Below are 23,180 nucleotides of genomic sequence, written 5' to 3'. Positions count from 1 at the left end.
CATTTTCCCCTACACTTTTCCTTATATGCAAAGGGCCTGACATCTGGGCCAGTTAGCTCTGTTAAGGTGTCCCACAGAGGACCTGCCAGGTGAGTCATGGCCATTGTCAGACGCACCTCACAGCCATCTTCAACAAGAGCACAGGAGGTCAGGGAGATGGCAGTAGCTCCCTAAGACCTGAGCCCAGCAGGTTCAGTGGGTCTTTGTGTGGCGTCCTCAGGCCTTTGGCAGCCAGAGGGAGATGGAGCCAAATGTGGTTTGGGGATAGAGCCAAGGCACTGGTTGCGGGACAGACAGGGAAATGTGAGCGGAGACCTGGAGCTCGAGACACTTAGAAAAAGGCTTCAGAGTCGCGTCCAGAAATCCGTCAGCTGAAGAATAGGCCTGTTGTCTGCCCAGTTAACACAGCTCCTGTGTAGTTCCTGTCCAGGAGAGGAATTTGAACACTTTCTTGCTGGGGAGTTTCTCACTTTGAATGTGACCCTTCTCAAGTTGGCATCCTCCGTGCTCTTAGGAGTCTGGATGACAGGCAGCCTGGCATCTTGGGAAGCCAGGGAACTTGGGTCAGGAGTAGCCTTCAGAGGAATGAAGAAGAGGTCTGTGGAGACTCAGCTCAGAGCAGAGGTGAGTGGGATGGTAGAGAGCAGAGCTGCGCCTTTTCTGGAGCGGCAGCGCTGGGCTGAAGGAGGGGAGATCCCCCAGGTCTTTGAAAAAGCCTTTGTCCCTGCCCCTGCCCTTGGGCACCCAGGCAGTTACTGGTCACTGAGGTGTCTGCATACTCGAGATCCCCGTGGAGGTCACCACCCACTCACATCCTAGCTTTATGAGTCTTTGATTGAAATAATGTATATAATCTTATATATATACTTATATATAATATATATAAGTGGGGTCCTCTTAGCAGGTGAGCAGTCACTCCTTACCACTCTCAGAAGAGGTAGGTCAGGGCATGTGCTGGGGGTCACATGTCACCTGGGACCAGGTCTCCATTAATTCAGATCTTTCCCTGTAGTGTGCAGCCTCTCCTATTTCCCGTTTCTGGAAAATCCTACCAACTTACTCTGCTTCCTTTGGCCCTTGACAGCCAGGACTGAGGGGCATCGTCTTCTTGGTCTTTCTGATTCCCAGTCAGGGCTTTTCTCTGCATCTGCAGGTTGGTGGGAAAGTTGGTTTAGTATCTGGTGGTGGCTTCATCTTTTTCCCAGGAGCTTAGCAGAGCAGATACCCTGGGAGAGGAAGGCATAAAGCCTCCTCACCTTCTCAGCCCGCACTCGCCAGGCCAGTGCTAGCCCTTTCATTGTGTCTGACACTTTCCTTCCTTTTCTAGGAGCCTGGAGAGGTGTGGCTGGACCAAGACCTCCCCCGATGTGAGCAGGTTTCCTCCTCCCCCCTCTGCCCGCTGCCACCACGCCAGGGAACGTCCTCAAGCCCTGGCCCTCAGGGGAGAGGTAACAGGAGCTCTGAGCCGAGACCATGTGACGGCGCTGGCCCTCGCCACCGCCGTCCCCCCCACCCTGGCCCCAGGCCTGGCACCATGATGTTCCGTGACCAGGTGGGCATCCTCGCTGGCTGGTTCAAGGGCTGGAATGAGTGTGAGCAGACGGTGGCCCTGCTGTCACTTCTGAAGCGGGTCACTCGCACCCAGGCCCGCTTCCTGCAGCTCTGCCTGGAGCACTCGCTGGCGGACTGCAATGACATCCACCTGCTGGAGTCGGAGGCCAACAGTGCTGGTGAGTCTGCACCCCTAGAGCTCTGGAGCAGGAGCAGATATCAGAGGGCCGAGGAGGCCCACCCCATGATGCTGCTGAGAAATGTGGGTTCTAAGCTGGTTGGGGAAGGGGGAGTCCCTGACCTCCCAAGTCATCATCATAAGTCTGGGGCTTTGTTGCCAGAAATCCTCAGGCATGAACTGGGTGGCTATTGGGGGAAGGCAGTACAAACTGGAAACTGCCCATAGCAGAGGAAGGGCTACGGAGGGTGGCTTGTCTGGGTGACTAAGAGAAAGAGACTAAAGTCATTGCTTAATGAAACGGGATTGAAAGCTGAACAAATAAGTCATTTCTCAAGCTCCAGGACACCAGAGTGAATTTTAGGAGAGAATTCTAGAAATTCACGAGTATTCTTAAATTATTCTTTATGCCCAAAGATAAGTTGGATTTAAGGCATAAACAGCTTCAAGAGAGTTTTTAATTTAGATACAGTCCATATCAGTTCCCTAGGCATTCAGTAGAGAGGTGCTGTGTGTACCATGGGGTTGGCATTCTGATGGCTGAGCCAGGCTTCTCTAGAACTCTCCCAAGGGCCCCAGTCATAGATAAGAGTCAGGCCAGAGAACCTTCTCAGGGACACTGCAGAAGCCATTCTGGCCTCTAGGCTTCCACAGGGCTGGTGACCTCGGTGACAGGTAAGATGGAGGCCAGAGAAGAGGGCATGTCAGGCATACCTGAAGGTAACTGGGAAGGGGACCCAGGGGCTCCGCATTAGTGCATCCAAAGCCATCCCATCTTCTCTCCCATAAGACTCTCTCACATTAAGCCCTTAAAACACACCAAGTGCTGGCTGTGCTTGTTATACTAACTTGGAAAGCAGTACTTTGTAGTGGATCTGGGGTCAGACTGTCCAGGTTGAGATCCCAGTTCTGTCATCTGCAGTATAACAAAGTAGCTTTTTCTGAGCCTTGGTTTCCTCATCTTTAAAGTCAAGGTAGGAGCTATGCTTGCCTTTTAAGGGTAGTTGTGAGCTTTGAGAACAGTGCCTGGCATGTAGTAAACACTTTATGTGTCAATTGTTTTTATCATGAATAACTCATTTAGTCCTCACAACAACCTCATGAAATTGGTGCTTTTCTTTTTCTCTTTTAATGGGTAAGGAAACCCTGGGCTGCTAGGATTGGGACCGGGGAGTCACAGGGTTGCCAGGCTTCCCTCATCTCCCCAGGCCCGTCGCCTTCGTAACAATCACCTTTATGTTTCTGAATGTTTACGTGCGAGTCACAGAAGCACCTGGTTGTAGGGTGAGGTGGCTCCTCAGGCCAGAAGTCACACCGGCTTGAGTCCCAGTCAGGCGGACAGTGAGAGCAAGGACCTAGCAAGGCTGCAGCAGGCTCAGGGCTCAGCAACTTCACACCCCTGCCCCCTCTCCCCTCCCGGGAGGGCTTGTCTACTCTGGCATCAGTGGCAGCAGTTCTTGCTAGTGACATGGCTCTGTCCCCAGAGTAGGACTCGCGTGGGGCAGGCCATTGTCTCCCACAGCTCTGCCACCCCATCCTGTGAGAGCAGTTGGATGAGCACTAGGTGCCAATCTTGTCTACGTATTGGGATCACCAGTGGTGTTTGCTCTGTGTATTTATTAGAACATGTTTAATTTTTACATTTGTTTTTGTAACTTGTAAAATCAAACCCTATGAAAGGTAAAAAGTAAGATCTCCTCCCTTCCACACCTCCACATGTTCCCAGCTGGTGTATGTTCTGTGAGGTACTCCTTGTACATATGAGTACACACATAGTCTCCCTTCAGCCTTTTCGTTGTTTTGATCGTTTCTTTAACATTTTTTTAATGTTTTATTTATTTCTGAGAGAGAGAGAGACAGAGCCCGAGTTTGGGAAGGGCAGAGAGGGAGACACAGAATTTGAAGCAGGCTCCAGGCTCTGACCTGTCAGCACAGAGCCCGACGCAGGGCTTCAACCCATGAACCATGGGATCATGACCTGAGCTGAAGTCGGACGCTTAACCGATTGAGCCACTCAGGTGCCCTGTTTTGGATCTTTTTTTGTTTTAAGTTTGTTTGTTTGTTTTGAGACAGAAAGAGCATGAGCAGGGGAAGGGCCAGAAAAAGAGGGAGAGAGAGAATCCCAAGCAGGCTCCACGCTGTCAGTGCAGAGCCCCACGCAGGTCACGATCTCACACACTGTGAGACCTGACCTGAAACCAAGAGTCAGCTGCTTAACCGACTGAGCCCCCCAGGCATCCCGATTATTTTAATACATAGAGTGGAACACTGTGCACATTAACCACTCTCACTTAACAGTGTAACTTGAAGATCGGTTCATATTCAGCACACGTGTATATGCCTCATTGTTAATGGCTGCATAATAGGAAGAACAGAACCATTTATAGAGCCCTACCTGGCTATCAAGCAGTGCTTTACCTTTTTACTCATTTAATCCTCATAACAGCTCTGTAAGTTACTCTTTCACTGTTCCCTCATTTTATAGATGAGGAGACTGAGGTCTGGAGAGGTTTAGTGACTTGCCCTGGGTCATATCAGTGGTCAGAGGTGGAAGTGGAATTTGACTTTAGAGCTCTTGGCTCTGGACCCATAGGCTCTCCTTTATGGTATGTTTGGTCTTGCTCCTACAAACGGTGCTGTGATGAGTCCCCTTTAAGCCTCTCTAAGATAAATTCCTCGAATTCTGTGGAACTGCTAGTTTGGAGTGATGTGGATGTAAAAGATTCCTTGTTACCACATGTCCTTAAAAAAGACATGGCATGCTTTATACCAAGAACCTGATGCTCATCCCAGATGGTTTGCATTGGGATTTGGGGGTCATGCCTAGCCAGGGTTGAGAATCGATGTGGGGTGAATTCACCGATGAATGAAAATATGAATACAAGGTCTTCAGCCGCAGCCTCATGTCATATGGTGAGAATATATAATAGACTACTACTTAGACGGATGGAGAGGTAGGGAAAACTTAGAATGAGAGAAGGAGGGCTGTGGTGTACATCAGTCAGCAGGAAGCCTGCCAGGACTAGAGGAGAACATGACTAGAAGGAGAAGTGGTCACAGAGGTAAATTCTATAGGCTCTCGAATGCCTCTTTCTTAATAGACATGGGGCCTCCGGAGCACCTGGGTTGCTCAGTCGGTTGAGCGTCCAACTTCGGTTCAGGTCATGATCTTGCAGTTTCTGAGTTCGAGCCCCATATTGGGCTTGCTGGGGTCAGCACAGAACCCACTTGGATCCCCTGTTCCCCTCTCTCTGCCCCTACCCTGCTTGCGCACGCTTCTCCCCCCTGCAAAAAATAAGTAAACATTAAAAAACTTAATAATAATAATAATAGATACGGGGGCTCAATGACTAAGGAGGCCTATGTCTGCTGCCTCGGTCCTCCCCTCAAGTAGAACAGCCCCCTTGCCTTATTTGTGAAGGAAGGAGCTTCTTCCTGGGCCTAGAGGCCTGCCCTGTGGGAGGAACTGTGCACCCTCTGACTTTCTTCCCTGGTTTGTTATGGCCTCCCCATTCCCTTCTGTTTCCCAACTTGTGTCATCGCTCACATCACCTGGTGGGAGGGAAGTGACTCTTAAAATCCAGCCCCCAACCCCGACCCAACCCACGAAGTCAGAATCCTGAGGGGATGGGCCTGGGAACACATACCCAGGTTCTTCTGCTGACTAGACAGTTTGAGAGATGGTACCCTGCTGGATGGTTCATCTGTTCCGGGACATGAGGAATCAGTACATATGAGGGTTCTAGCTCTAACTCTGCCACTGAAACCTCTTGTGCATTGGACCAGCTCTACCCCCCTTGAGCCTGAGGATCCATATCTGGACAGTGAGAGGGTTGTTCTAGATACTTTCCAAGTGCCTCTTGGCCCTGAAATAACGCACCAAAGAAGGCAGAGCCACGGCCAAGCATATTACTTTGTGGGCTCAGCACATTTTTCTAAAGTAATAGTTCTTAATGTTTTATGAGATGGCGGGGGGGGCGCCTGGGTGGCTCGGTTGGTTGAGTGTCCAACTCTCGATTTTGGTTCAGGTCATGATCTCAGGGTTGTGGGATTGAGCCCACTGAGTGTAGAGGCTGATTAAGGTTCTCTCTCTCTCTCTGCTCCTCTCCCTTGTGCTCTCTCTCGGAAAAAAAGGAAGGGAGGGAGGAAGGGAAGAAGGAAAGAAAGAAATGGGCAGATGGGGCACCCGGTGGTTCAGATGGTTAAGCATCTGACTCTTGATTTCGGCTCAGACTATGATCTCACAGTTTGTGGGATTAAGCCTTGCGTTGGGCTCTGCACTGACAGCACAGCACAGAGCCTACTTGGGATTTTCTCTCTCTGCCCCTTTCCTGCTCATTGCATTTGTATGCTCTCCCCCCAACCCCTCTCTCAAATAAAACGGACTTTAAAAAAAAAAAAAAAAAAGGCAGGGAGTGCAGAGGACTTGATCTAGGCAAGTGAGCCCCAACCCTGACTTCATGTCAGAATCACTCAGGGACTTTATAAAACTAATCTGAGGCCTAGGTCCTATCCCCAACGAGTCTGATACTTTTTAAGCTTCCTAGCTGGCTCTCGCATGCATCCAGTGGCGAAGCGCTTGTCCTGATACTGACGCTGATTCTGGGTGGGCCCAGGAGGCGGTGAACTGCTGGGAGTGGGGAGTTGGGACTGCAGAAGGGGGATCTGGTCTGGGCCATTCCTTCCTCTCAAGCAGTTGCGAGGGTTTCAGGAAATCCCCCAGCCCAGGCAGCCAGCGTTGGTTTCACGGAAGCAGGATCTGAAACAGTACCCAGGAACAGAAAAGCCATACCCTGAGGGTCTCTGGAACCAGAAGGAGAGGCCCCAGGTTTCCCCGTGTTGTCTGCTTCTCCCGGGGCCGTCTTCCCTGCCTGTTGGAGCTATGTGAGGAGTGCTGGCCCTCTCTTTCCTCCCGATGCTGACTTGGACTAAAGGACTGGAGCCAGGAAAGCTGAAATCCCCTTCCCTCCCTGGTCCTTCGGCTTCCTGGGCCACATTTACTGCATTTTTTTCCTCCTCCTGTCCTCTGAGTCAGAGCCCATGTATCCAGCAGGTTTGAGCTCCTCCCTCTCTGGCTCACTGAATCTGGGTGGGGAAACTGAGGTCAGTAGGGGGCCGTGGCTGAATGAGTCACCAGAGCTCAACTCGCATGCCTCCACCCTCCCTTTCAAGCTCTACTGACACAGTTCATCAAACAAAAATGCTAGCCCCCTGGGCCTCCCCTGTGTTTGTGTGAGCAGGGGTGAGGTAGAGGGGGGCGTGCTTGCAGCCAAACCCCAGGCCCCGTGACAGTGCCTGAGGCTGCCACGATTGTTGCCACAGCCCGGCACGTAAAAATGGATTTGCTCTGTGGCAGTCTCCAAGATAGGTTTGGGTCCTGTGATTTGCCAGGACCCAGGGTCATGGCCTACTTGGTTCTGGTCACCTGGCCAAGGAGGATGCTCAGGAACAGTCTCTCAGGCCCTCTCCATGCCTGCAGAGTCCAGGTTTGCAGCTTGGGGAGCAGCAGCCCTCGGTATCGCAGCGCTCCCAGCCCCTCCCCCGTCCTCCCACCTCCAGACTTTCATCACTGCTTGTTGTGCCTCGAGCTCAGAGGAATCAGAGAGACGTCTGTTTTTGGTAAATAACTGCGTGAAATCCCCCACCCCTGTTGGGAATCTTACGGGGGAGTCCCAGATGTGCCCTCCCGTATTCGTTGCTCCCCACGGCCCAAAACAGCGTGGGCTCTAGATCTTTAACCAAAAGCAATGACAATATTTAAGATGCCAGGAATACTTAACACGTGTCAGGTGCTTTGCATGATTGCCTCATTGAATCTTCACAACAGCCCTGCGACGTAGTGGCTTTTGCTACCCCCACTGCACAGAAGAGGAGACCAGGCTCAAGGAGCTTAAAGGACTGGCCTATGATTATGTTGAGCTAGGTCATGGAGGAAGAGGTGGATTTTGAATCCAGGCAAGTTTGCCTGTTGAACTTGTGCCCTCGCTCAGTATACTCTGCTAGGACATAAGAGAGGGTCATCTGAGGTCAGGGGGATCCTCGAGAGGGCACGTTATACACACATAGAAGCCACTACCTTCCAGAAGACCATCTGGGTTCAATTGTGCAGGTATTCATTGGGCCCCTGCTGTGCCTCAGCTCTGGGCAGACTTTTCTGATCTGAGCCGGAAACAAAGTTTCATCCCCACCCATCATCTGCAGCCCCAGCTGGGCTCACCCCAAGGGGCCTGAGGCTGCGCAAATTCCTTGGACCAGTTCCAGTGCTTACTGATGCTTCCCAGTCATGGGAGGCCCGCCCTCCCCACCGCACCGCTACACAGACCCGTGAACACACATTTCCCCAGGGTCAGCCTCCAGTCGTCCAAAACCACTCTCTCCTTTTTCCGCGGTAGAACAAGGTCCTTCATTGAGCCCAGCCCTTGGGACTATTCTGTCACGTCTCCTGGCAGTACCAGAGGAGAAGCTGCGTCCCTTAGCCCTGGGGTCCTGGCAGTATTCTGGGGTGGGGGAGGGACTAGACAAGGCCTCTCTCTGTCCCAGATGCCACTGGCTATTCTGTAAGGCCTAAACAACAGCGATTGAGAACATCAGCGTAGGGCTGGAAGGAGTAGGCTGACTGTTGGAGGAGAAGGGAGAAAAATACCAGTCACTGAGTCATACTAAGTGCTCACTGTGGGCAGAGACTCTGTCAGGTGCTTTACATGCACGGTCTCCCTAAATCCTCTCAGCAGACCTGTAATCTCTCTTTTCCCAAGGTGGAAACGTATTGCCCAGGCAACGGCATAACACAGCTGGGATGTAAGTCTCTGACTTTCTGTCCCTGATCTTCATCGCTATATTTCTCCTTCTCGTCAAGAGCCAGAAACTCAGGGATTAAGTCAGGAGAATGGGGTGCCAGGGTATTTGTTTCTATATGATCTCGTGCCATTTGGAGGTGGGAGGGTGGGAAAGGTGAAGACTTCCTGAAGTCAGGAGGGCCTGTCCCACCTCGGAAACATCCTTAGATATGGAGATGATGTAAGAGACAGCCTTGTAGTCATGGGGAGCTGGTTCAGCAAGGTTTCCTAGCCTTGAGTGGAAGGTCCTGCGTGAGATCTGGAAAGCCAGGGATGGCAGAGGGGAAGGGGTGGAGAACAAGAGACTTGGCATTGGTGAACTAGTATAGTACTGTTGGTAAAAGTTCCTCCCAATTCTGGAGCTGACAGACCTGGCTGTCAGTTTGAGGAAGTGATTCCACATCCTGGAATTTAGTCCCTCATCCATAAAGTGGCGATATTAAAAAGAGTTGAAGGTGAGGTTCTTAGCATAGTATTTGGCATGTAGTAAATGCTCAATAAATGTTATCATTATCATTATTATTATGTAGCATTACTGTTCTGTTTTGGCCAGTACTGTGGGCATAGCAAGAGTTGATGGCTCTGAATGAATGGATGAATCCCTGGGCACTTCATCAGGGGTTCTTTATGAAGCTTAGAGCAGAGAGTCCCAGGCCAAGAGAATGTGTAGTTATATGGTGAGTTGGGAGTCATGTATGATTCATTTTCTTAGGGCTACGGATGTTAAGTGTTTCCTTTGCCCTGTCAGCATTTTCTGCCATCCTGCAGTCCATGGAGCTAGTCACAGAAGTGGTAACAAGGTTTTCAGGGAGGACACTCAGACCCGTAACAGTTCCTTCCCAAGGCCTCCTTTGTGTGTGGCAGCTCTGGGGCCATATAACTTTCAGAGTGCCCTTCTGGGTCAAAAGGGGAAACCTGGCTCATCTCTATGAGACCGATTTAGGCCCTCGCACTGTGAGATGGGAGGGAGATGTCATCAGATCACCGTGGCATGGACTGGCCAGTGAGGCTTCCTGGAGGAGGGCACGTTTAGGCAGTCCATTAGAAGACAGAGAATGTGAATGGGAGGAAGGAGATTATTGTACGTTCAAGCCTCGGATCTCAATGGGAGTGTGGAAACTTGGATGAATGTGGTGCGAAGAGAGCCCCAGGGAAGGCGGGGGTATCCCACATCTTTATCTGGAGGGATAGGAGGTGGGGAGCACCCTAAAAATGAAGGTGCTGTTGACTAGGAGTTCCTGAACTTGAGTCTGTTGGTTGCCTTTGTAAGCGCCCGGTCAGGAACATAACATCTTGGTGTGCTTTTAGGAAGAGAAATGGGACCAATTGGAAGAGGATAATCTAGAGGCTGGTCTCTGCCAGTTGAAAAAACAGCAGGCATTTAGTAAATATATTCTTTTATATGCCTGGCCACTTTCCATTCTTTATTAGCCTACTGGATCTCAAAGCAACACTGTGAAATGGGTACTGTAATTATCCCCACAACTTTTCGGGTAAGGAAATCCGTGTGCACATGAGGTTCAAGGTGACTCGCCCAAGACCTAGCTAATAAGTTGGAGAGTCCAAACTGTCTGATTCCAGAGCCCAAACTTTTAACCATCATATTCCACTGTCATCCACTGTCAGGAAGGAGACTCTTTTGACAGGGGAAAGGAGATAGAGGCCATGAAGAGAAAGAACAAGGATATGGCAGCATGGGCAGGCCTGGGGACATCAGGAAGAGCTCAGTTTCCACAGTAGCAAGTTTGGCTGATTGGGGGCCACAGCAGGTGTTGGGAGAGTAGGAGTGTTGGAACCAGGAAAAATTACTGTGGAATAGGGCGAGTGCATTTGGTCTCACGTCTATGAAGGACAAGCTCAGAGGTCAGGGGGGTCATGAAGGGAGAAGGGAAAGGAGGTTGGAGCTGAGGGAGCGGGCTGTAGGCAGCCCTTCCGAGTTTCTAGCGAGTCCCCCACCCTGGCCCCCCTCACGTTCTCTTTTGCTCCGTCTGCAGCCATCGTCAGCCAGTGGCAGCAGGAGTCCAAAGAGAAGGTGGTGTCCCTCCTGCTGTCCCACCTGCCCCTGCTTCAGCCAGGCAACACGGAGGCCAAGTCAGAGTACATGAGGCTGCTGCAGAAAGTGCTGGCCTACTCGATCGAGAGCAATGCCTTCATCGAGGAGAGCCGCCAGCTGCTCTCTTACGCCCTCATCCACCCGGCCACCACGCTGGAGGACCGCAACGCACTGGCCCTCTGGCTGAGCCACCTGGAAGAGCGGCTGGCCAGCGGCTTCCGCACCCGGCCTGAGCCCGCCTACCACTCACGCCAAGGCTCTGATGAGTGGGGCGGCCCTGCAGAGCTGGGCCCCGGGGAGGCAGGGTCAGGCTGGCAGGACAAGCCACCCCGGGAAAACGGACACGTGCCCTTCCACCCATCCAGCTCAGTGCCGCCAGCCATCAACAGTATTGGGAGCAGCGCAAACACAGGTGAGGCAGTGGGGGTCCCAGGAAGCCACACCCTATTTGATAAAGGTCAACCTGGGCTCTCTCTTTACTTGCCCTTTGGTCCTGGGCACATCTCATAACTTACCTGGGCCTCAGCTTCCTGACACAGTGCAGAGGCCGTGAATTGACACTCCAGGAGCCATATCTGACCTTCACACATGTTTTGTTGAGCCCAAATGCAGTGACACTCTGGTTTTGTCTTGTTATGTTTTAAAATAAANAAGCTGCTTTGAGAACTTTATGCATATAAATTCTTTGGCTGAGTCGCACAAAAGTCACTTGCCCCAGGTGGTGTAGCCAGAATTGAAATCCAGGCAGTCTGGCTCCACCCTCATACTTGTCACTACTATGTGACATTGCCTCCACCTAAAAGTGACCCTCCCACAGATGCTTAGACCTCATTAAGGGGAGAGGCAACCCTTGCAGGGCCCCCATACTCTTCTTCCTCCCCCAGTGGGGATAGCAGCTATGAAAGGACTAAGTCGGNGCCCCGCATCAGGCTCTGCGCTGACAGCTCAGAGCCTGAAGCCTGTCTTTAGATTCTGTGTCTCCCTTTCTCTCTGAGCCTCCCCTGCTTGCTCGCTCACTCTCTCTCTCTCTCTCTCTCAAAAATAAATAAAACATTAAAAAAAAAAAAAAAGAATCAGGGAAAACGGGGATGGGAGCGCATTTCTGGCAACTGAAGCAACCCGGAGGGTGTTAGACCTTGTTTTATAGTCTCAGAGCATCATAGTTTCTGGGTCCAGATTTGGAAAACATACTAATAATGATCATTCTAGCTAAGATTATTGAGCATTCAGTCTTTTTCGAAAGCTGCTTTGAGAACTTTATGCATATAAATTCTTTGGCTGAGTCGCACAAAAGTCACTTGCCCCAGGTGGTGTAGCCAGAATTGAAATCCAGGCAGTCTGGCTCCACCCTCATACTTGTCACTACTATGTGACATTGCCTCCACCTAAAAGTGACCCTCCCACAGATGCTTAGACCTCATTAAGGGGAGAGGCAACCCTTGCAGGGCCCCCATACTCTTCTTCCTCCCCCTGTGGGGATAGCAGCTATGAAAGGTCTAAGTCGAGACAGTGTCAGAAAGGGGGTGTGAACCAGAAGAAAGGAAATGGGCATTCCAGGTAGGGGACACGGCATGAAAGGAAGGCACGGGGTAGCAAATTGGAGTATGCAGACAGGTCTGGCTGGGATGGAGACGTGCAGGGACTTAAACGAGTAATAGCAGTAGCAAACATCCATGTTCACTATGTGCCCGCCCCTGTGCCAAGGACATTACTTGGAATCGGAGGCAGAGGGGGCAAATGAAGTGACTGCCCGGGATCGTAAAATTAATAGGTGGCAGAGCCAGAATTTTAGTGCAGATCTCTCTTGGCTCCCAGATCTCAGCGTATTAGGACCACATTCTGGGGGGCCTTGAAGCATAGGGTGAAGCATTTTAATTTCAAGCAGTTGCAGGAAACAGGAAACCATTAACATATTTTTGAGTGGGGAGCAGCAAGGACTGGCCTGTAAGGGCAGGCAGGGTGGGTTTGGGGTGCTGCCAAGGACAGACCAGGGTTTCTTGGAGAGTGTGAGGCCCTGGATCTCCGGCTGGCATTCCTGTTTTTCTAGCCCTCATGCTGTGGCCAGCCTCCACGCCAGTGCCTGGCCAAGCAGCGCTCCTTGCTCCTCGGGAACTGCAGGATCATTCCAATCAAGATAATTTCCTGCCCTCTCAGCCTTGCCTGCCTCCTTGGCTGAGAGGGGAGGAGGAGGAAGCCATAGGCACCGAGACAGGCCGAGAAAGAAAAAGAAAGAAAAAAGCAAAAACCTATACCAAGTCTCCTAGGCCTAAAAGGTGCCATTTTCTGGAAGTGCAGAGGCTTGGAAGGAGCCCTGAGCAGAGGACCCCAGAGGTCACAGCAGAGGTGGAGGCTGGCCTTAGGGGGTGGGTCAGTGCCCTGCCCTCTCCCTCAGGTGATGTCCCTGTCATAGTTGAGGGAGCGTAGTTTAGAGCCTGTACCAGGCTGGTCGTCCTTCCTGGGCTGAGTGTCAGCGGAGGACTGGCAGGCCTCCCAGCCCTTCTGTCAGAAACAAGGCTGGGGCTCCTAGGTCCCTGCCTCCCAACTTCTCTGGGGACTGGGTCAGAGGGCTCCTGTCCCCTGAGCCCTGATGTTCTCACCTACCCAGGGTGAGATGTTTTGGCTTCGTTTCCTTGTCTTTTTCTTTGACTTGGTGTACTGCTGGATTCCCTGGGTTAAACTTAGAGGCACCCTCAGGTCCACGGGTGCCCTCTTTGGCTTTTATGAAACTGAGGGCTCTGCCCCTGGTCATGGCAATGCAGAGATGATTGGGTGGGGCTGCTGGTCTACAGGAGCCCAGAGTCCAGTGCGGGCAGCAGGCGGCTGGTGATGGAGGCAGTAAATGCTAGGCTGGAGGCAGTAGTACCAGGCCCCAGGGGATGCAGAGGAAGAAGTCACGGAAGAGGTGACCCTTGAGTGAGGAGTGAAGGCTGAAGTGCTGGCAGAGAAGGGTGGAAGAGCAAGGAACTAGGAGAGGGAAGAGCTGATGTAAAGGTCTGGAAGCTCATGGGAACTTGCCCTGTCCTGAGAATGATTACAATCAAGTTGAATCCCTTTACCTGCCTCAGGAATGGGATGGGTGGAGGGTGTGAAACATCTTGTGGAGGAAGGCCTCAGTTCACACTGAGTCCCTGGGCCTCATGGGTAGCTGATTGTAGCTCAGTACCAGAAAAATCTCTGGGGGGTTGTAAGGCCCAATGACAGGGATGTTGAGGACGCAGTTTATGTATTTCATTCATTCATTTTCTTTACAAATCCTAATGAAGCAAGTCCTCAGGGCCAGCCCCCACTGTGATCACTGACGGCACACTGACGTGATCACAGATCTTGTATTGTGGCAGGGGGCATACAGTTAATAAGCATGTAAATAAATAACTCGGTAAGATCGTTTCAGGATGTGGTAGGTGCTGAGGAGAAGATAAGAGTCCTATGATGGAGTAACCAAGATGGGTGGGGGCAGCTAGTCAGGGAAGGCCTTGGAAGAGATGACACTTGCCTGAGGTGAGGTTTGAGGAAGCCAACTGCTGATATCAGGAAGACAGGAAGAAAGCAAGTACACAGTCTGAGGTGGGACAGCTTGAGTGTTCCAGGAACAAATGGGGGTGGGGGCGGGGGAGTAAGAGCCAAAAAGGCTTGAACTGACTGATGAGTTGTGGGAGGTGAGAGGTCAAAGGTGAGCAGGGCCCAGGTCCTGCCAGGCCTTATAGGCATGTGGAAGCATTTGAAGTTTATGCTTGGCATGAAGGGACGTCATTGGCGGGATTTAAGGCAGGGATTGACTTGGTCAGATTTGAGTTTGTAGAAGGATCAACGTGGCTTCTGCGAGGTGAATGGACTGTAGGAGGCAAGAAACCAGTAAGGAGGCCATGGCAGGAATTCCAGCAAGGGACACCGGTGACTCAGACCAGGGTGCTGGAAGAGGAGGGAGAGAGATTCCAAGACATGGCTGAGAGCCTGCCAGTGGGTTGCGTGTGGGGAGTGAGGGTACGAGCAGTATCTGGGACATGGTTCGCCTCACACCCCAGGGCCCCTTCCCCCTGTTGGATTCCTGGGCTGAGCTGCCATCCACGGCACCAGCCAGGGGACACGATCTCCCGTGGTCAGATCGCCAAGCCTGACCTCTTGCCTCTCCCCCTCTGGCCAGGTCTCCCCTGCCAAATTCACCCCAGCCCGCTGAAGCGCTCCATGTCGCTCATCCCCACGAGCCCCCAGGCCCCTGGTGAGTGGCCGAGTCCGGAGGAGCTCGGGGCCCGGGCTGCTTTCACCGCGCCCGACCACGCACCCCTCTCACCCCAGAGCAGCGTGGCCTCCTCTGGCAGTGAGCAGACGGAGGAGCAGGGCTCCAGCCGGAACACCTTCCAGGAGGACGGCAGCGGCATGAAAGGTATGACGGGGAGGGCAGCGCTCACACCCTCTGAGGAGAGGCTTCTGCGTGGCTTGGAGGGCAGAAGGGAGCTGGGAGCTGCCCCCTTCCCGTCACCCTCTACTCCCCGCCCCACCGCCCCCAGGCAGAGACAGGTCTGAGGGGAGGAGAGAGTCCCTGCCGTTAGGGCTGAAGACTGAGCAGAGAGATCCCCACAGGCCTGTCCCATGGGAGGAGTCCCCACCCTTGGATCCCGTAGCCTGACAAGGAGGCCAGGACACAGTGGCAGCTGATGGAACAGAGGTTCTAGGAAGACTTCTAGAGACAGTGAGGCCATCCTCAGCAGCTCGGAAGGGTCAGATGTCCTGAACTCAGGGAAGGCCATCTAGAAGGGTGTGACTGGGCAGAAGAAGCGGCTGTGGGACCCTTGGCTTTCCCCTTACTCCTCCCAGTTTTCTGCAGTCCTTACTGTTGCCTCTGGTTTATTCCTGGTTCCTCCCCACACCCCTGCCTCTGCCTTGGTCACAAGGGCCACGCTCCTGACCTCTTGCTCTCCTTTTCCACAGATGTACCTTCGTGGCTCAAGAGCCTCCGCTTGCACAAGTACGCGGCCCTCTTCTCACAGATGAGCTACGAGGAGATGATGACGCTGACTGAGCAGCACCTGGAGTCTCAGGTGAAGCCAAGGGGACCGTCAGGGAAGGTGTTGGGGGTGGCGCCATTTTGACAGTACCCTTGAAGCCCAAGCATCTGGCATCTCTTCAGGCCTTGTTGGAGCACCCCAAAGTATCTAACCCCTTCTGCCCCTACCACAGAATGTCACCAAAGGTGCCCGCCACAAGATAGCCCTCAGCATCCAGAAGCTGCGTGAGAGGCAGAGCGTCCTCAAGTCCCTGGAGAAGGTGAGGACCTGGTATCCCCCTCTCCAAGGCCAGCTGGCTGCCCACTGGCTCTGGGTAGCCTCCCCGTGGGGCCTTCACAACCCTCGGGTGTGACGTCCAGTAGTCCCAGCCCTAGGGAGGGAGGCCTAGAGCAAGTCAGATCACAGAGGTCACTTGCCTGTGACTGAGAGGCTCCCCTGTTTGTCCCGGTCTGCGTCTCCACACTTGGTTAAACTCAGTCCCTTCTGTCCCCTTTCTTTTCCACTTCTGACTGGCATTCCTGATGGAGCAGAATGTCTCCCTGCGTGCATGATCTCTCTTTTCGTTTGGTTCTCATCCACTCGCTCCCCTCCATACGTTCCTTGGTTTGCACTCCTTTTCCCCTTTCCCTGCCACTTGCCTTCTGGTTCCCACCCCCACCCCCAGGGTCTTGATTTTAATCTCTGGGGCTGAATCTTGTCCCATTCTTGGTGGGACCCTGAGACCCCAGCACCAGACCTCCTGGAGCCCCATGGAATTTCCCCTTGAAGGGGGAAGAGGGACATGTGTACACAGATGTGTATGTATGTGTGCGCTTGTAGTGCCCTTACCTCCCTTCTCTGAGGCTAGGACCCAGGGTTCTACCAGCCCTCGCCGAGCTCTGTCTGACCTCACTTGTGGGGTCGTTCTAAGTAGCTGTAGGGGTCAGCACGTGACCCTGGATGTGTCCTTCCTACTCAGGATGTGCTGGAAGGCGGGAATCTGCGGAATGCTCTGCAGGAGCTGCAGCAGATCATTATCACCCCCATCAAGGCCTACAGCGTCCTCCAGGCCACTGTGGCTGCTGCTGCTGCCACCACCCCTACTGCCAAGGACGGGAGCCGGGGAGAGCCACCGCTGCCAGGTGCTGAGCCTCCCCTGGCTCACCCCGGCACAGACCAGGGCACTGAGGCCAAGGACCCTCCAGCCGCGGAGAGCTACCCCCCTCCACCAGCTCCAGCTCCCGCTGATGGCAGTGAGCCAGCCCCAGCTCCCGTCGCCGACGGAGACATCCCCAGCCAGTTTACACGGGTGATGGGCAAAGGTGAGGCCACCCGAGGCCTGGGAAGTTCTGGGACAGGGGGCCAATTGGACCAGTTGTCAGGGATCAAAGCCAAGTTAAATGGTGGGGGCAGAGCTTTTTTAAAGTACCCTGGGAACTCGATCACTTCGGAGAGTGGCTGAGACTGAAAGTAGCAAGTGTGTCCAGAGCAGACAGATTCCAGTCTCTCACCGGAGAGATTCTGCCCTCCGGTATGTCCGGGGTGATGGAAGGAGACAGCTCTTACTTCAGAGTGGCTCCAGCCCGAGCAGAAGACCAGCCACTGTGCCCGTGGAAATGGTGGACAGTACAAGGCAAAGGCATTGGTTCTTTCACAGGGGACTAAAGTCCGCAGGACAGCTATGATGAAACTCCTAATGGGCTCAGCCTTTCCTAAGGCAGCATGGCATAGCAGATTTTACCCTTGGGTCCGTGTCATTTTAGCTGTGTGACCTGGGGCCAATGATTCAGCCTCTCTGTGCCACTTTGGTGGGCTTTGTATATCCAGATGATAGCCAGGAGCTATGCCTGGCACCTAGCTAGAACTCCTCCAGCCTGAGTTTCCTCTTCCTCCAGTGCTGGCAGTGCTGGCCGGCCGGGGCTGGCGGGGCTAGACCGCGGCAGAGGCCATGCTGGGGCTGACTGTACCCCTTTCTCTCGTCCCTCAGTGTGCACCCAGCTGCTGGTGTCCCGACCAGACGAGGAGAACATCACCAGTTACCTCCAGCTCATTGAAAAGTGCCTGACTCATGAGGTGAGGCCTTCTGTAGAGTCCCTCGAAGGGGAGGGCTGGCCCGTCCCTCCCAGGCTCCACATTCCTCATGTGGCCCTCAGGGCCCTGCCCGGCTGGCACCCACCCCCTTTTGCAGCCCTCGTCTCTCACCAGTGTTGGCCTCAGTGGATGCCCTGAGCTCTCCTTCTCAGAGCCTTAATACCTACTCCTCTTCTGGGAGTCCGTTTCCCCTCCCTCCTGTTGGTCCCTCGGCTCTCATGTCCAGCGTACGTACCTCAGGGACGCTGTCACCGGGCCTTCAGAGCAGATCAGTCTTACGCTCCTGGGCATCTCCCTCACGGGGTTCATCGCAGTTCAGATCGTGTGTGTGTCTTCTCAACTAAGCTGGGAGCTCTGTGTGCACCGGTCACCCCTGCACCCCAGCATTGCCCGGCACCGAGCAGGCAGGCAGGGAATATGTGAGTGGGTGAACGGAAGGCAGATCTGAAAGTATGCCCTCCCCGCTTCACCCTCCCAATGCTAGGCGTTCACGGAGACGCAGAAGAAACGGCTGCTGTCCTGGAAACAGCAAGTGCTGAAGCTCCTCCGGACCTTCCCGCGCAAAGCCGCGCTAGAGATGCAGAGCTACCGGCAGCAGAAGGGGTGAGGGGCCGCGGGGGCACAGGGGCCTTCCTTTCCTAGGCCCTTGTCAGTGGGTGGAGAGCACGGAGAGGGCCAGTGGCGTTCCGGGCCGGGAACTGGTTGTCCTCATTCAATCCACAGAGTGACCTCATACAGGTCACCCAGTGAAGACTTTCCCAGAAGAAAATCAGGGTGTTCTTACCACTAGAGTGGGGTGCGGAGCTGGCAGAAAGCAGCACCTGTCCCTTTGCCTGTCCCTTGTTCTCTTCAGCTGTGTGCAGGGGGCTCTGAAGTCCTCACCCAAAATAGTACACATCGCACTTGAGCACTGAAGTTAGAAGTGCCCTAGGTGGATGTGAGGAAACCTTTGTCCGCTCCCGTCTCCATCCTGGGGGGTCCTTGGGGCGGGAGAAGAGAGCGTGTGTGATGCGAGGGCTGGGACGGGGTCCTTGCTCAGAGCAGGGCTGTGTTCTGTCCTTCCCATGGGGATCGTGTGGGAGGTGAGGAAGGGACGGGCAGAGGGGCCCCCTCCCCATCCACCTAAACTGACACCCTGCCTTCTCTCTCACAGCTGGGCCTTCGGCTCCAACTCACTTCCCATAGCTGGCTCTGTGGGGATGGGGGTGGCCCGGCGGACCCAGCGGCAGTTCCCCATGCCTCCCAGGGCCCTCCCGCCCGGCAGGATGGGCCTTCTGAGCCCTTCGGGCATTGGGGGCATCTCCCCGCGACATGCCCTCACTAGCCCCAGTCTCGGGGGCCAGGGCCGACAGGTGAGCCAGCCGGAAGCAGGGGGCCCGGCGCTCCTGGGGTTGGGGTGGCGGTGCCTGGGCTGTGCGTGTCCCTACCTTTGCATGTGGGCCCGACTCCCCGGCGCCCGGGCCTCTTCCCGCTCAGCTCACCACCTTCTCCCTCCCCGTGCCCTGTGCAGAGCCTATGGTTTGCCAACCCCGGGGGCAGCAACAGCATGCCCAGCCAGAGCCGCAGCTCCGTGCAGCGCACCCACTCCCTCCCGGTCCACTCGTCGCCCCAGGCCATCCTCATGTTCCCTCCAGGTAAACTGCCCTGCCCTTGGCGCTCTGCCTCCACAGCACCCTTCGCGGCCTTTCCCCACGGTCCTTTTCTCCCCTGCTCGGGCACCTCTCCCTCTCCTTCCCGCCACTCTGCACCCATCTTCCCACATCATGGCTTTTCTTGTACCCTCCCTCGTGCCCCACTTCAGTTTCCTTTCTCAGACCCTGCTTTCTCTCAGTCTCCTGTCCGCTCCCCTGCATCTCCTCACCTCTCCCTTCCTGTGTCACAGTCTTTGAGTCCTTCTTGGTCTCTGTCACCATCTCTTTAGAGGGTCATTGAACATTGAGTCTGGAAGGGGTGGAGGGGATAACAGAGCATCGAGGGCTTCTGTGGGGGGGGAGTCCCGCGTGTCAGCGCCCCGGGATTCTTCCAGGCGGAAACCAGGCAAGAGTCAGTTCCCGGATCAGGTTCTACACTAAAGAGTCTGTGAGGAAAGAGCTCTTTTCCCCCTGTTCACAGGCCAGCCGAGAGATGAGAGCAGAATGAAGGTGAAGCGGGCAAAAGGGGGCTTAGAGGAAGCCAGCCTTGCCTTGCTCGTCAAGGGGGGATGACCCGCACCCTGCGCCCGGCCTGCTGCCAGCCACGGAGGCTGCTTCTGGAGAGGTCTCAGCTTTGCAGCTGAGGGGGCCGCCTGGCTAGCTCCTCCGTAGAGCATGCAACACTTGATGTTGCCATTGTGAGTTCCACCCTCCACATCGGAGGTGGAGTTGCTCAAAAAAAATTTTAATTAGATTTGCAGGTGACCCTAAGCTCTTTGTGTCATAAACTGCCAAATCAGCGGGGATTTTTGATTTAGCAGATTATGTGAACTGCCATCTGTCACAGGCAGAGGCCCTGTCCATTGTGTTCATCTTAGTGTCGGGCTTGGCACGAGGCAGGCATCCATGACCGGGCTAAACGGCCGGATGGATGACCTGCACGAGCAGAAAAATGGAAACCGTTCCCTTTGTGGGCTGGGCCGTGTGTCCCGCTGCTTTCCCCGCACCTGGCCGGGCACATACGCCCGGCCGCACACATGAGGGCACTGGTGTCCTGCCCGTCAGGCCAGTCCTGAATCTAACACTGAAAAGGTGACCTGCCCAAGGTCAAAAAAAGGTTTTTGCTAAGAAGAGACAGTTAGGTGTCCGACGTGGCCGGTGCTCAGGGTTCATTGGGAACGTGAGGGCAGGTGAGACTGCAAGGGGAGCGGCGGCCTCTGACTCAGGCAGAAAGCTCGGGCTCCCCCCTGAGCGGCCCCAGGAGCCAAGGAGGGGGTTTCCAGCAGCGTGGGGCGGGGTCAGGTCGGCTCAGGGAGTGTCCTCTGGTGTCCCAGACACCAGAGCAGGAGGGCCCTCTGAGAGGTGGCTTGAGGACAAGCCCCAGGGCCGCCGTCCTGATTTGCCCCGCCTGCTGGGCCTGCCCAGATGACGCCCTGCCCGGAGAAGCAAGTCCAAGTGGTGATGGGAAGGGTTCTAATGACGCTTCTGCACCAAGTACAGGGCAGGTCATCTGTCCAGGAGTCCGGGGCTGCCCAGGGCCTGGGGCACACCCCCATACTGTGCCTGGGGCAGCATATAGCGTGTGGCCTCCAGGAAGCCCCCTCGGCTTCCCAGCACTCCCCGGGTCTGCTGATCAGGCTTCGTCTGCACTGTCGAGCCTCTGCCCGCACCATGACGCACCCAGGCCCGCCTGTGTCCTTCATCTGTGCCCAGTCAGCCCTTCCGTCCGGGCTGTACCGCGTCTCACACGCCGTGTTTCGGTCTCTTGCCTCCCTCCGCCTCCCTCCTTTCCCTCTCATCCCTCCCGGCCCCTCCCCCATGCCCTTGCATCTAGTCCGTTGTGTCCCACGTCCCGCTTTCCACCTCAGTTCAGCGCTCATGCCTCCCTTCTCTCTCGCCCTCAGACTGCCCGGTCCCTGGGCCTGACCTGGAGATCAATCCCACTCTGGAGTCTCTGTGTCTGAGCATGACAGAACACGCCTTGGGTGGTGAGCATTTCCTCTTCCCCTGACCCAGCTCCCACCTACCCGGCAGCGTCTCCGCCTCTGAACTGAGCAACTCAGAGCATCCTGAGGGGTCCCTAGGGGAGGCCAGCCTCCAGGGAGGGCCTGACCGGGATGACAGGCTGCCCGAGCGCCTTTTCCTGGGCCTCCCGCCAGTTGCTGATCTTCCTCCCTTCCTCCCTCTCTTACCACAGATGGGACAGACAAAACCTCCACCATCTGACGGGACCCACAGCCCAGCGCACCCATAGGCTCCCTGGGCGGCGGGCGGGGGCCAACCCCCAACGGGCTTCTCCGCGACAGCGAGAGGGAGGGCTGGCTCAGCTATACATTCTAGTATTTTTCTACTCTCTCACCCTTTTAACTTTTGTTTAACATTGGCACACGCCTTGCTCACTCCCAGGCCCGTCCAGGGGCCTCTGCCGAGGCTCAGGGAGGTAGGGGGCAGCCAGGATAAAGGGGCAGGGACCGGCCAGCCCGACCGCCCCTCCTTCCCTCCCTCCTCCCCAACCTGGCCCCGTCCCACCCCTGCCTCCTCCGGACTTCGGCCCCCTGCCCCTCCCAGGGGAGCTGCTCCCCCCCTGTCTTGCGGGGCCTCCTCAGAACCATCTGATGTTCGTGGGGAGAGAGTGGGATGGGTAACCTGCTCTCCTGGATGTTATTTGAGAGGGGCCGAGGAGAAGGTGCTGGGTGAGGGGAGGAGCCTCTTCCTCTCCCCTCACCACCTTCTTCCCCATTCTCGTCATTCCCCAAGGACAGGAGCCACCCTCCTTTCCCTCACTTCCTTTTGCCCTGTTTATCAGAGGTTCTCTACAATTAATTTCTTAGGCCTATTTAAGATGCATATTTATATAGTTCTTAACGGTTTTTCTCTCTGATCATTCCCTCTCATTTTTAGAATCCCCAGGCCTCTCTCTGAGCCAAGAAAGTGGCAGGGGGAGCCTGAATTTTACAAGGGGAGGGGGCAGAGCCCCCTCCTCCAGACCCCCTAGCCCATCCCCCCTCCCCCCCAGCCCTGGCTCCCCAGATGCAGAGGTTGAAGGCTGGGAGCCAGGGCAGCGAGTGAGGTCAGGAAGTCTGTTGCCTTAACATCCCCTTCCCACAACCAACATGCCCTTGTCCACTCCCAGGTCTGCTTGCTAAAGACTCGGGGGTCAGGAATGAGGGAAAGGGGATTGTTTGGTTTTTGGTTTCTTTCCCCGCCCACTTTTCTTTCATCCTCCCCCACCCCCCCCCATTCTGTCATGACCTCACTTAAGTGGAACACTAGATCATACCCAGAGATTTGTCCCAGCCGTGGGGTCGTACAGACCCTCTGGCCTCTGTTCCTGCTGAGGGGTTGTGCTGGGGCCCAGGTGGAGGGAGGGGATTTGGGGGTTCAGGCTGTGGGGAAGCCAGGGTCCCCTATTCCAACCCCCTCTTCCTACTCAACCCCTCCACCCCCACCCCCACTGGGACATTCTCAAGCTTTTCACACCGAAAAGGAAAAAAAAATGTTATTTTTAGATACATTTTATGAATAACTTTTGTTATGAATATGGCTGGTAACCATTGTGTATGTTATTAAAGATACAAAATGTTGGGAAAAAACAAAAAACCAAAAAAAAAAAATTTTAAAACCACCGCCCTCCCTGCACTCTCACCCCATTCCCCAGACCTTCTTGCCTCTGCCCTCCTGGTCTGGCCCTCCCTCAGCTCTGAGCCCAGGGAGTGGGAGGAAGCCGGGGGGGAGGGTGGCCCTGGGGATCCGTGAGGTCCCCACCTCCTCTCCCAGTGCCGGGCTGGGTGGGGTGTCAGGTTTATTTATGTACCTCTTGCACACTCATCAACCTATGCAAGTCCCCACCCCGGCCCC

The 23,180-nt window shown here is 54.7% G+C and overlaps 1 protein-coding gene across 1 annotated transcript; it reads left to right on the top strand.

Annotated features, from left to right (window-relative positions):
- Window positions 1-526: 526 nt before the first annotated feature.
- SAMD4B (sterile alpha motif domain containing 4B) lies at window positions 527-22,861 on the top strand. Its single transcript, XM_077773883.1, has 13 exons — window positions 527-624; window positions 1,328-1,730; window positions 10,560-11,030; window positions 14,760-14,999; window positions 15,545-15,654; window positions 15,794-15,880; window positions 16,580-16,922; window positions 17,588-17,673; window positions 18,176-18,294; window positions 18,845-19,043; window positions 19,202-19,325; window positions 21,227-21,310; window positions 21,520-22,861. The coding sequence occupies exons 1-13, from the start codon at window positions 586-588 to the stop codon at window positions 21,546-21,548; spliced, it is 2,334 nt and encodes a 777-aa protein (XP_077630009.1). The 5' UTR covers window positions 527-585; the 3' UTR covers window positions 21,549-22,861.
- The last annotated feature ends 319 nt before the right edge of the window (window positions 22,862-23,180 follow it).

This window comes from Crocuta crocuta, unplaced genomic scaffold, assembly GCF_008692635.1.
Source record: "Crocuta crocuta isolate KB4526 unplaced genomic scaffold, BGI_CrCroc_1.0 scaffold267, whole genome shotgun sequence".
NCBI classification, from domain to species: Eukaryota; Metazoa; Chordata; class Mammalia; order Carnivora; family Hyaenidae; genus Crocuta; species Crocuta crocuta.
Note: the sequence above shows the minus strand (reverse complement) of the source record. Positions and strands in the feature narration are given on the sequence as shown.

Coding starts and splice junctions, on each gene's coding strand:
- SAMD4B (XM_077773883.1), top strand. CDS start 586: ATGAAGAAGAGGTCTGTGGAGACTCAGCTCAGAGCAGAG. Junction 19,326..21,226: donor CATCCTCATGTTCCCTCCAG/GTAAACTGCCCT, acceptor TCTCGCCCTCAG/ACTGCCCGGTCCCTGGGCCT. Junction 21,311..21,519: donor GACAGAACACGCCTTGGGTG/GTGAGCATTTCC, acceptor CTCTTACCACAG/ATGGGACAGACAAAACCTCC.